At 42.7% G+C, this 13,827-nt stretch overlaps 1 protein-coding gene across 1 annotated transcript in view; it reads right to left on the bottom strand.

Moving 5' to 3' along the window:
- The window catches only part of PTPRB (protein tyrosine phosphatase receptor type B), a 135,388-nt gene that overhangs the window by 45,673 nt on the left and 75,888 nt on the right, over positions 1-13,827 (bottom strand). The window contains exons 16-17 of the mRNA XM_055118539.1: positions 9,310-9,573; positions 923-1,186 (exon numbers count right to left, since the gene is read on the bottom strand). Coding sequence (XP_054974514.1) covers positions 923-1,186; positions 9,310-9,573 — 528 coding nt within the window. The remainder of the gene's footprint in view (positions 1-922; positions 1,187-9,309; positions 9,574-13,827) is intronic.

Genomic DNA, 13,827 nt, shown 5'->3' on the forward strand with positions numbered 1-13,827 from the left:
CTTCCATACTTTATGTACCTTTTATTTAATTTTCATGAACAAAAATTCCTTTTTAGGATAGAGTGGAGTGAGAGTGAGTCCTGGGTGGGTCACCAGTGCATGGAGGTTCTAATCCCATCAGACGAAGGGGTGGGAGGGTCTCACTGTAGGGAGCCTATTCATTGATCCTAGGATGGTATACAGAAATGAAAGTTTTACGTGTGCCCAAGAAATAAAAATGTTTAGGAAACACTACTCATAGCAACATGGTAATGAAATACATAATTTTGTTTCGTTTTGTTTTTTGGAGTCACACCTGGAGAAGCTCAGGAGTCACTCTTAGCTCTGCACTCAAGAATTACTCCTGGTGCTACTCAGGGGACCACATGGGATGCTGGGGCTGAAGTCTAGGTTGGCCATGTGCAAGGCAAGTACCCTACCCACTTGGTACTATTGCTCTGGCACTGTGAACTATATAATTTCCCCCATTTTACAAATAAGAAAATGGGCATGATCTTACCAAGTTCACAGAAGTAAGTAACAGAGCTAAGGAAAGGACCCAGATCTTTTTGGCCCAAATCTGTGTCCTGTATCCACTTGTACCTAGCACCTTCTCAGCTTGGGGGTTGCACATGGTATATCACATGTGATTGTATTTATTCTTATTACCATAATTAAAAGGGTGTCTTTATCTTCCTTATTTATATTTAATTGTTTTGGTTTGGGGGTCATACCTTTGGTGCTCAGGGCTTACTCCTGGTCCTGTGTTTAAGGGTCACTTCTGGATGGTCTTTGGGGGGACCATATGGGGTGCCAGGGATTGAACCTGGGCCAACTACATGCAAGGTAAGTGCCCTTCTGTTGCACTATTTCTCTGCCCTTAAAGATGTGTCTTGAGCAGCTATTCCCACCAACACTTGGCCAGTGACAACTGTGCTTCTACCTGTTCTGCTCTCGCCGATGACTTTGTTGCTGAGATCTCCACTGTGAGTTACCACCCACAGCGTGTACTTCCGTCCAGGAACCAGACCACGGAAACGCCATTCTGTCAGAGCCTTATCTTTCCAGTTTTCCTTCTTTGTACCATTGGGATTGTAGAGAATCAGCTCATAAAAGTCAAAGTCCCCAGATGCTGGGCTCCAGCTGAACCAGAGGCTATCTGTCATGTTCCGGTTAGATCCCTTAAGATTACTCACAGTGGCTGGAACTTGAACAGAGGGAAAATCATGATTGAAAACAATAGTTAGAAACAAATGTTTACATCCAGTGAAACTCTGAGCTGTATTGGACACATGAACCAGTACTATAGATTATAGAGTCAGTGCATATCTATACTACATTTCATCGCATAATTGTTACACATTTTATGTCAAATATTTTTGCATACAAGTGGAATGTGACCATTACTGAGGTTTTAAAAAAATTGTGGTGGGGTCAGAGAGATAGTACTGTGGTCAAGGCCTTATACATGACTGACCCCTGTTCAATTCTCTGCATCACATATGGTCCCCTAAGACTCACCAGGAGTAATCCCTGAGCACAACCATCTAATGCTCCAAAAGTAAAACAAACAAAAAAGTCAGGGTGATAGCACTTTAAAATAGGGTGCAACAATTATGCAGCGAAATAAAATATTTTAAGTCTCTGAAAGAGTCTTGTGATTTAGAATCATAATAAAACTGCAAATCAAATGAAACAAAATAGGTAATAAATTTCTATAGGCTTTCCACATGATCTTTGATTAAAAAAATATAAAATGGAATCTTTAGGAATGAGGGTTAAAACTGCCCCAGTTGCCTCCCCTCCGGACTGCCGGCCGAGTGGCCGGCACGCCGACCCCAAGCGCCGCCGCCGTCCTGTCTTCCGGCAAAGGTCTGTGACGCTCCCTCGACCCGCCCTTCCGGACCCAGCCTGCTCCGCGGCCCTGAGCACCCCGGGCTTCCCTCCCCTCCGGACTGCCGGCCGAGTGGCCGGCACGCCGCCCCCAAGCGCCGCCGCCGTCCTGTCTTCCCGCAAAGGTCTGTGGGAAAGGGGCGTGGCCTAACCACCAGGGGGCGTGGCCTAAGAAAAGTGGGCGTGGCCTCATTACCGGCGGCCGCCGCAAACGCGGCGGAAAGTAGTTTTCTCAACATCCTATCCAAGACTAACATCCTAGCTATTCGCAAGCAGTAGGACAATAAAACACAAGACTTCACATAAGAACATCTCAGTAGGAGACCAGGTTCTACACCGGCAAGTAAAAAGCCAACCACTATTAACTGAGCCTATCCACAATCCTTTTTCACAACAAAAGGAAACAGGGACACTCATCATCAAGAGCCCTCTTTCATATCACCACAAACAACATGAAGAAACAGCGAAAATCCCCATTGCAACCAGAGGACGATCAAAGGAATCCGGAAACCTCAATGGGCGCCTCCTACAAACTTGACCTCTCTGAGAAAGAATTCAGACTTGAAATCCTCAACATGTTCAATCAACTCAATGCAAAGATGGACAACTTCAAGGAAGACCTGGCGGAAACAATACAACAGACAGCCGACAAAATACGGGAAGAAATGAGAGCAGAAATAAAAAACCTTCAAAAAGAAATGAAGGATTCCGTACATGAAATCAAAAACTCTCTGGCTGCCCTCAACAATAGGATGACTGCAGCCGAAGACAGAATCAGTATGCTTGAAGATGAGCTGCAAGAGGCCTACAGGCAACATCAAACCATGGCAAGAGACCTCAAAATAGCTCTAGCCAGAATCAGAGTCCTAGGGGATGAATTCAAGAGGAACAACATTAGAATCATTGGACTACCAGAACCACAGGGAACCAACCCCAACGAAAAAGACACAGTCAAACAAATCATTGCGGAAAACTTCCCACAGCTGGACAATGCAGGCATCCAGATTCAAGGCGCCCGGAGAGTGCCAGCTAAAAGAGATCCTAACAGAAAAACCCAAAGACATATCATAGTTACAATGATGGACATCTTCCAGAGAGACACAATACTCCAAGCAGCAAGGTCCAAGAAGGAAATCACATACAAAGGAGCACCCCTTAGGCTCACAGCAGATCTATCAGAGGAAACCCTCCAAGCTCGAAGGCAATGGTGGGATATAGTGAAAAAACTCAATGAAATCAACGCTTCACCAAGAATACTTTATCCGGCTAAACTCTCATTCAAACTAGAAGGAATCATACACTACTTTGGGGATAAACAACAGCTCAGGAACTTCATAGACTCAAAACCAAACCTAAAAGAAGCACTAAAGGGGCTATTGTAAGACAAGAACAACCTCTACAAGCACAACAAACCCTTGCACAAAGACGGCACAAAATCCCATAACAATAATCTCCCTTAATGTCAATGGTCTGAATTCACCAATTAAGAGACACAGACTGGCAAAATGGATTCAGAGACTCAACCCAACCTTCTGTTGCCTGCAAGAAACACATCTGAATAGCCAGAACAAACACAGACTCAAAGTCAAAGGATGGAAAACAATCCTGCAAGCAAACAACTCCCTCAAGAAAGCCGGAGTGGCTTTACTAGTATCGGACAACATAGACTTCAGGTTGAAAAAGATTAGAAGGGATAGTGAAGGCCACTTTTTATTAATCAAGGGATGTGTACATCAGGAAGAAATCACACTCCTGAATGTCTACGCACCCAATGAGGGACCAGCTAAATACCTACAACAGCTGCTAAGAGACCTCGAGAAGGACATCTCGAGCAACACAATAGTAGTTGGAGACTTCAACACTGCACTGTCTCCTCTGGACAGATCTAGAAGATTAAAACTCACCAATGAAATACTGGCTTTGAAGGAAGAAATAGAAGAGAGAGGGCTAATAGATCTATACAGGGCTTTATATCCCCAAAAAAAGGAATACACATTCTTTTCCAGTGCACATGGAACATTTTCCAGAATAGACCATGCGCTGGGCCACACAACATACCTCAACAGAATCAACAAGATAGACATTGTACCAGCTATCTTTTCAGACCATGATGCACTGAAGATAAAACTTAACTGTGGACAGATGCAGAAAACCAAATCAAACACCTGGAAATTAAATAGCTCGATATTGAACAATGAGTGGGTCAGGAAGGAAATCAAGGAAGAAATCAAAAGGTACCTAGAAACAAATGAGAATGAAGACACGAGCTACCAGAACCTGTGGGACGCAGCTAAAGCCGTTTTAAGGGGAAAATTTATAGCTCTGCAAGCATATCTCAGGAAGGAAGAAAGGGCCCACATAAATAACTTGACTTCACAGCTCAAGACCTTAGAAAAGGACCAACAAAAGGAGCCAAAACCAGGCAGAAGGAAAGAGATAATAAAACTTAGAGCAGAAATTAATGACATGGAAACCCAAAAGACAATCCGGAAGATCAATGAAACCAAGAGCTGGTTCTTCGAGAAAATAAACAAGATTGATAAACCACTAGCAAGACTCACAAAGAAAGAGAGAGAGAGAACCCTTATAAGCCGAATCAGAAATGAAAAGGGGGACATCACGACAGAAACCAATGAAATTCAAAAGATCATCAGAGACTACTTTGAAAATCTCTATGCCACGAAACAAGAGAATCTAGAAGAAATGGATAAATTCCTCGACTCCTATAATCTCCCAAGGCTGAACCAAGAAGACCTGGAGTACCTGAATAGTCCAATTAACATCAAGGAAATTGAAATGGTAATCAAAAGTCTCCCCAAAAACAAAAGCCCAGGTCCAGACGGATTCACTAGTGAGTTCTTCCAAACATTTAAAGAGGACCTTTTGCCAGTCCTTCTCAAGCTCTTCCAGGAAATTGAAGAAACAGAAACCCTCCCTAACAGTTTCTATGAGGCTCATATCTCCCTAATACCAAAAGCAAACAAAGACACCACAAAAAAAGAAAACTACAGGCCAATATCCCTGATGAACACAGATGCAAAAATCCTCAACAAAATATTAGCAAATAGAATTCAACAACTTATCAAAAAGATCATACACCACGACCAAGTGGGATTCATCCCGGGGATGCAAGGATGGTTTAACATCCGGAAATCAATCAACATAATCCACCATATCAACAAAAGAAAAGATAAAAATCATATAATCATATCAATAGATGCAGAGAAAGCATTTGACAAGATCCAGCACCCGTTTATGATGAAAACACTAGCCAAAATAGGTATAGAAGGGACCTTCCTCAATATAGTCAAAGCCATTTATCACAAGCCTATGGCAAGCATTGTCCTCAATGGGGAAAAACTAAGAGCCTTCCCTCTGAGAACAGGGACGAGACAAGGCTGCCCACTCTCTCCACTTCTGTTCAATATAGTACTGGAAGTACTTGCAATAGCGATTAGGCAAGAAAAAGATATTAAGGGCATTCAGGTAGGAAAGGAAGAAATCAAGCTCTCACTATTCGCAGATGATATGATACTATACTTAGAGAACCCTAAAACCTCTACCAAGAAACTCCTAGAAACAATAGACTCGTACAGTAAAGTTGCAGGCTATAGAATCAATACCCAAAAGTCCATGGCTTTCCTATATGCAAATAATGAGAGAGAAGAAAGTGACCTGAGAAAAGCAATCCCATTCACAATTGCGCCTCAAAAAATCAAATACCTCGGAATCAGCTTAACAAAGGAGGTAAAGGACTTGTATAATGAAAACTATAAAACACTACTTCAGGAAATAAAAGAGGACACGAGGAAATGGAAAGACATCCCCTGCTCATGGATTGGAAGAATTAATATTGTCAAAATGGCAATTCTCCCCAAAGCATTGTACAAATTCAATGCGATCCCTATAGGGATACCCTTGACATTCTTCAAAGAAATGGAGCAAGCGCTCCTGAAATTCATATGGAACAATAAGCCCCCACGAATAGCTAAAGCAATCCTTGGGAAAAAGAAAATGGGAGGAATCAACCTCCCCAACTTCCAACTCTACTACAAAGCGGTAGTCATTAAAACAGCATGGTACTGGAACAAAGGCAGAGCGGCAGACCAATGGAACAGGGTTTAATACTCTGACATACACCCCCAAATATATGATCATCTAATCTTTGATAAGGGAGCAAGAAATGTGAAGTGGAGCAAGGAAAGCATGTTTAACAAATTGTGCTGGCAAAACTGGACGGCTACATGCAAAAAAATGGGCTTAGACCTCCATCTATCACCATGTACAAAAATCAGATCAAACTGGATTAAAGACCTCAACATCAGACCAGAATCCCTAAGGTACATTGAAGATAAGGTCGGCAAAACCCTCCACGACATTGAAGCCAAAGGTATCTTCAAAGCTGACACGCCACTGGCTAAGCTAGTGAAAACAAAGATAAATAAATGGGACTATCTCAAACTAAGGAGCTTCTGCAACTCAAAAGAAACAGTGACCAAAATACAAAGACAGTCTACAGAATGGGAAAGGATATTTATGCAGTACCCATCCGATAAAGGGTTGATAACAAGGATATACAATGCACTGGTTGAACTCCACAAGAAGAAAACTGCCAACCCGATCAAAAAATGGGGTGATGAAATGAACAGAAACTTTTCCAAAGAAGAAATCCGAATGGCTAAGAGGCACATGAGAAAATGTTCAACATCACTAATCATCAGGGAAATGCAGATCAAAACAACAATGAGATATCATCTCACACCACAGAGACTGGCCCACATCCCCAAAAACAAAAGCAACCGGTGTTGGCGTGGATGTGGGGAGAAAGGGACTCTCCTTCACTGCTGGTGGGAATGCCGACTGGTTCAGCCCTTTTGGAAAACAATATGGACGATTCTCAAAAAGTTAGAAATTGAGCTCCCATTTGACCCAGCAATACCACTCCTGGGAATATATCCCGGAGAGGCAAAAAGGTATAGTAGAGATGACATCTGCATTTCCATGTTCATTGCCGCTCTGTTCACAATAGCCACAATATGGAAAAAACCAGAGTGCCCGAAAACAGATGATTGGCTAAAGAAACTCTGGTATATTTACACAATGGAATACTATGTAGCTGTCAGGAAACATGAAGTCATGAAATTTGCATACAAGTGGATCAACATGGAAAGTATCATGTTGAGTGAAATGAGTCAGAAAGAAAGAGACAGACATAGAAAGATTGCACTCATATGTGGAATATAATGTAATTGAGAAGTACAAGTTGGCAACGATGCAACTTCTGGCAGATATCTCTCTGTACTTAGTTACTAAAATACTAAATTACAGAAACCCAAAACTGAGAGGCCGCTAAGTGTGGTCACTCGACCTCACACTTCTTCATCCTCAGCAATGGAAAACAAATTACCTAATGCTTCCTTTTCAGCAGGTCTGACTTTAGGGGAGAGACTCTCCAAACAATAATAGTGAGTTTTGTTGAAATATTGTATGCAATCAAAGTGAAAGTAAAGTAAAGTAAAGTGAAATTTATTAGTTACACAGGCGGGGGGGGGGCTTAGGGTGGGGGGGCTAGGGGCGTGGGGGTGTTTGGGGTGTGAGGGGGCGGGGTGGAGCTATACTGGGATTCTTGGTGGTGGAATATGAGCACTGGTGAAGGGATGGGTATTCGAGCATTGTATAACTGAGATTTAAACCTGAAAACTTTGTAACTTTGTAACTTTCCACAATAAAAAATTAAAAAAAAAAAATTCATCAGTCCTCTCAATTCTACAAGTATTTTTAACTTTGCTTAACTTCAACTTAACTTACCCTGTAAGTCTGCATGCCTGTTAACTCTGAAGACATTTTGACATAGTTATTGATAGATAGTAGTGCAAAATTATATTTCATTGTCATATATTTAAATCTTGTATTTTTAAAAAAAATTGACTGAATAAAGTATACTTTAAAAGAAAAAAAAAAAAAAACTGCCCCAGTTGGGGTCTGGAGCAATAGCACATCAGGTAGGGAGTTTGCCTTGCACGTGGACGACCCAGGTTCGATTCCCAGCATCCCATATGGTCCCCTGAGCATCGCCAGGAGTAACTCCTGAGTACAGAGCCAGGAATAACTCCTGTGCATCCCAGGGTGTGACCCAAAAAGAAAAAAAAAAAGCTGCCCAAGTAGGTTTTAACTCAGCTTATCCTGAAAATGTTCAGAAACATTTCCAACACCTTCCAATCTGGCTCATGTCAGTGGTGGCCAACCTTCCCCCCACTCCTCTCTGCCTCTCTACCTCCTCTCCACCTGTCCAGGTCTCCCTTTTCTCAGGCTTTTTCTTTCCAAAATATATCTCAGTAGAAGCTCCCTTGGAAGAATCCGAGTTCACAGTCACTTGGACCACTGTACAGTCACGCCACCATCTGTGCTGTAGGTATACAGGCGTCATTCTCGAGAGAGGGAGCACGGTTTTCCCTTCCTAGAGGAACTTGAAGCACTAATGAGCAGGTAAGGCAAACTGCCCCGGAAATCGCAATGTCTACACAATTCTAGTCGCAGTCTAAGCGTAACACGGAGAACTGTCGGGTGCCCCAAATGTGAGCTTCCCAGGGCTCCTCTTACCGTCAAGGCACAGCTGAGATGCCTTCTCTGTCTAATGCAGTTTCCAGTCCTGCCAAGTTGCTCTCTGTCACAACATACTGTTTATTTCCTTCACAGGATTTAAGGCATACTAAGATCATTTCCCTTTATAATCTGCCATCTGGACGCTTTCCTTCTCCCTTTTAATGTAAAGTTCTATGAGGACAAAGGTCTTGTCTGTCTTGTTTACTGTCATTGTCCAGCCCAGAGCTCACAACCTGGCACTCTAGAGCATTCTAAACCTACCATTAAGTGGAAAAAAACAACTTGAATTGGAAAATGGAAAATGGAAATTATGTGGGACAAATACATTCCATTTCTCTGCAGAGACCTGGAAGATGTCTCCCTTTTCTCCATTTTCCTGGAACTCTTTGTGTTTATTTAATATAGTGCTATATATCTGAGGGATGGCAGTTCAGGCTCATTGGGCCTGTCTAAAGTGACTCCTGTGACCTGCCCTCTGTTCCATTAATTTCTTCTAGAAAACTGAGCAGTCTCTGTCAAACCATGATGGGCTATTAGGAAAGAGAGGAGCCAGATTTGTGATCCCCAGACCCAAACCAGTGGAAATGAAAGATCAGAAGCCAGTGAAAAACTTGGACACTCTCTATTTTGATATATAATCAAAGATCTGATTTAGGACCAGAAAGCTGGAAGTCACAAATTTCATAAATATCCAAACCTTAGTTTGGATATTTCATAAATATCCAATTTCATAAATATCCAAACCTTAACCGACTATTAAGGCAAGCGAAGGAAAAGCCTTGGATGCCAGAACAACTTCCTCATGACTTAGGATTGCTTGGGGCCAGGTCTTACCTGTTCTACCAAATATGAAACACTCATTGGACAGCTCCCCACTGTGAGTTACAATGACCAATTTGTACATCCGGCCTTGCAGCAAGTTCTGGAAAGAGAAGCTCTGGACTTGTGGGTCCACTTGAGCTCTCTCCTGAAGAGTTCGATCCGGGTTGTACAGGAAGATGTTGTACCAGTTGAGCTCCCCTTCAGAGGCAGTCCAGGTGAAGGCCAAGTGTCTGGTGGAGTTCTCTGTGATTCTCAGATTGGTCACAGGTGCTGGGACTGGGAGAACAGGAATGACAGAGTGAGACTGAGTTTGGCCACATCCCTGACACAGCTATGGATGGATGCACTCAAACCTATAAAACTTATAAAAATATATCTTCACTTTATGAGACCCCAACATGAAAATCTGACCCAAATAGGGAAATCTGAATTTTATGATACTGAAACTGTTAATTTTGAAACAAACAAGAATAATGACAAAATAGTAATGGGAAATTGTCTTCAAAAACATGTTTTGGGTATAAATTAAGAGTTAAACTGACCTGGGTGACTAAGTATTTTTATATTATTAAGATCTAAGTCAGAGATCAAAAAAGTTAGCTTTGAGTAACATCGGAGAGGCTTTGCTTACAAAGGCCACTGGAGGGAAGGCTGGAGTGAGTGGGTGGGAAGAAAAAAAGAAAGAAGAAATTTGGTACAAGGATATAAAAAGAGAAGCAGGAGAAAAGCTAAAATCATTTGAACAACAAACCATTTACATCAGGGTTTGGGACCCCTTTTTGGTCTTCAGTATGATCTGTTGGCAAGGTCATCAAGTGCCACTAAAAACAACCAGTTTCCAAACTGTTGACAGAGATATTGGGGATGGAAAACTAAATAGTCTGAGTACATGCCTTTCATGCAAGAAGACCAGTTCCAACCCTCAGCACCACATGGTCCTGTGAGCACCACTAGTGACTTCTAAGCACTAAGACAGAATAGCTCCTGAGGACTTCTGGCTGTAGCCCCAAAACAAAAACAAATCAAGAGATTCAGCCTGGTTCCACACAAGTCTTTGGATTCTGGGGGAAACAGAGAGGGCATCAGTTTCAGTGCTGGTTTCTCCTGTTTGTGCTCCTTGTTCTTATTTCACACCTTATATCAGGCCCTTAAAAATGGTTATTTCCCACGGTTTCATCCTTTATCCCTTCATAGACTGTAACATTGGCTGAACAATTGATCTCTTTCACTTGATGAATTGTTATGGTCTGAATGTCTGTGGACTTGGAAAACTCATGTGCTGAAACCTAGCCCTCAAAGGGTTAATGTCAGGAGGTGGGACCACTGGGCCGGGATTAGATCATGAGAATGGAGCCCTAATGAGTGGAATCTGTGGCTTCAGAAAAGAAGTTCCAGAGAGTTAGAGTTCTCTTGTCCTGTCTCCGTGAGGACACGGAGGCCACCGTGAGGAGACACTGGCTGTGAATCAGAGAGCTGGTATCTCCTGATACTCATTGCTGGCCTGTCTTTCCAGCCTTCAGAAAATAAATGTCTGCTGTTTAGTTTAAGGTATTCTTACTATGGCAGCCTAAAGAAAAACACATGGACATGGCCAGAATGTCTTTGTCTACATCTTGACTCTAGTTCACTTTTCTTTTCTTTGTTTTATCAGTTCTGAGCTAATCATCTCAGTGGCATAATCTTCAGCCAGAGACCCGGGCAGAAACTCTGGAATCCTTTATTTTAGGCCACATGCTGTATTTAGGCATCATTCTTGGAGGTGCTCAGAGTCATGCAGTGCCAGAGATCAAGCTGGGGCTCCCACATGCAAAACCTACATTCTGGTCCTCCAAGCCATCTCCCTGGGCCCCAGATGAGATTTCTGAGCTCAGACATGCACACTCAACAGGCTAAGATCAACAGTCTCTCTCAGTAAGCTGCTCCGACATCAAAACAAAGATGAATGTTATGAGGTTCTCCTTGGTGGTCTCTCCTGCTTCTAATCTCAGTGTTATCATTTTCAATTAGAAACCCAAGTAGAAACTGGAATCTTTTTGGGTTTCTCCTCCTACACTTCCCTCAACCACCCAGGATCATCTTCTCTAAGGTAGATTTGTAAGCCAGTGATAGTACAGCATGTAGGGTGGTTGCCTTGCATGCAGCTGGCCCAGGTTAGATCTTCAGCACCCCATATGGTTCCCAGAGCCCTGTAAGGAGTGATCCCTGAGTGAGGAGCTAGGGGTAAGTCCCGAGCATGGCCAGAAACAGACAAATAAAAAACCCCAAATACTAAATCTCAAGCCAGAGCAGGTAGGGTGTTTGCCTTGCATGCAGCCAACCTGGGTTTGTTCCCTGGCATCCCATATGGCTCTCTGTGCACGGCAAGGAGTAATTCCTGAGTGCAGAGTCAGGAGTAGCCCCTAAGAATTGTCAAGTGTAACCCAAAAAACCAAAACCCGCTCCCACAAAACAAAACAAAAAACTCATCCCCCCAAATGTAAGGTTGATTTGTTTCTCTTCTCTTTTTGGTGGGGCGGGGAGGGCATACCCAGCAATGGTCAAGTGTTACTCTTGTTTCTGCATTAATGAATCATTCCTGGCAGGGCTTGGAGACCCGGTGGGATGCTAGGGAATGAAACTGGGTCAGCTGTGTGCAAGGCAAGTACCCTACTTGCTGTATTATCTCTCTGGCCTTGGTAGATTTGTCTCTCAACTATATCAACTATTCTTCACCAGAGTCCTGCTTTTGCTTAACTTTTGACTCTTATCACATCTATAGATCATGGCTCTCGGAATCCCTCTGACACCCCCCCCCCCCCCGCCACACACACTGTACTCTAGCTATTCTGGTTCATATATTACTCCAAAAAACCCAACATGTTCTCACCTCAGGATCTTGCCCTTGCTGTTTGCTCTAATTTTTGGGGGGTGGGATATTCTGCCCCTCATTATGTTTCAGGGCAATACATCAGGCATCAGTGGATGCCTGAAACCATACACAGTACCAAACCCTATATAAACAATGTTTTCAATGCATATATACCTAGGATAAAATGTAACATACATTCAGCACATAAGAGGTTAAGAACAGGGGCCGGAGCGATAGCACAGTGGGTAGGGCGTTTGCCTTGCACGCGGCCGACCTGGGTTCGATCCCCGGCATCCCATATGGTCCCCCAAGCACTGCCAGGAGCAATTCCTGAGTGCAAAGCCAGGAGTAACCCCTGAGCCTCGCTGGGTGTGACCCAAAAAGAAAAAAAAAAAGAGGTTAAGAACAAAAATGAACAATCAAACAGAGAAGTAAAATTTTCTTATGAAAATCATGTGAATGTGTTCTTTCTCATTCTCTCTCTCTCAATATCTTATTAAACCTCATATTTTGGAACTGTGGTTGACTGCAGTTCGCAGTTCACAGACTGCAACCACAGAAATTATAACCTATGGATAATGCATGATCTTTCTCTGCATGATCTTATACCTGACATCTTTCAGATTTTTACTCAAATACCACCTTCTTTACCTTTGAGAAATGAAAGCTCCAACACTTGGTATCCCATTTTTCTGTGTTAATTTTCTCTTTGGTATTATCATCTAACTTATTATACTATATATTTTTTCAGTGCCAGGGATTGACCCAAGGCCTTATACATGCATAGTCACTGAATCACCTCCCTAGCCCTAATCTAACTGTACTTTTTATACATTAGTAAAAATAGACAATTTTATTGTCTATCTGACCTACAGGCAGGATGACTATGAGAACAATGGCATTAAAATTTTTTTTTTGAGGGGCTGGAGCGATAGCATAGTGGGTAGGGTGTTTGCCTTGCACGTGGCCAACCCAGGTTCAAATCCCAGCATCCCATATGGTCCCCTGAGCACTGCCAGGAGTAATTCCTGAGTGCAGAGCCAGGAGTAACCCCTGTGCATCGCCAGGTGTGACCCAAAAACAAACAAAAAAATTTTTTTTGGAGCCAGACTCACTGGCCCTCCAGAGGCTACTTCCAGTGATGCTGGGGGATAGGGAGGACAAAGGGGAGGTGACATATAGCTGGAAACCTAACACCGGTCCTTATAAGTGCTAGGCATGTGCTCACTGAGCCAGCTCCCTGGCCCCCAGCCCCTATGAGACAATTGTATTAATCCTGGTATGTTCAGCACTTAGAACAATGCTCAGTACATGACAGTCACAAGAATGAATAAATATGGGGCGGGAGAGATAGTACAGTGGATAGGGCACTTACTTTATATGTGATCAACATGGGTTCAATCCCAAGCATCCCATATGGTCCCCCAAGCACCACCAGGAGTAATTCCTGAGTGCAAAGCCAGGAGTAACCCCTGAGCATTGTTTGGTCTGGTCCCCAAACAAAATAAAGTCCCACAAAATTAAAAATAATGAGTATACTGTTCTCCTGGCCACTAATCTTTATTCAATTCATCCCTCATGGCAATCTAATTTATTTTATATTTTATTTTTATTTTTTGCAGAATTGGAGATATAATCCAAGTCTTATCTTTGCAAGGCTTGTATTTTACTACTGAGTCACA

This window comes from Sorex araneus, chromosome 10 (genome assembly GCF_027595985.1).
Source record: "Sorex araneus isolate mSorAra2 chromosome 10, mSorAra2.pri, whole genome shotgun sequence".
In the NCBI taxonomy this organism is placed as follows: domain Eukaryota; kingdom Metazoa; phylum Chordata; class Mammalia; order Eulipotyphla; family Soricidae; genus Sorex; species Sorex araneus.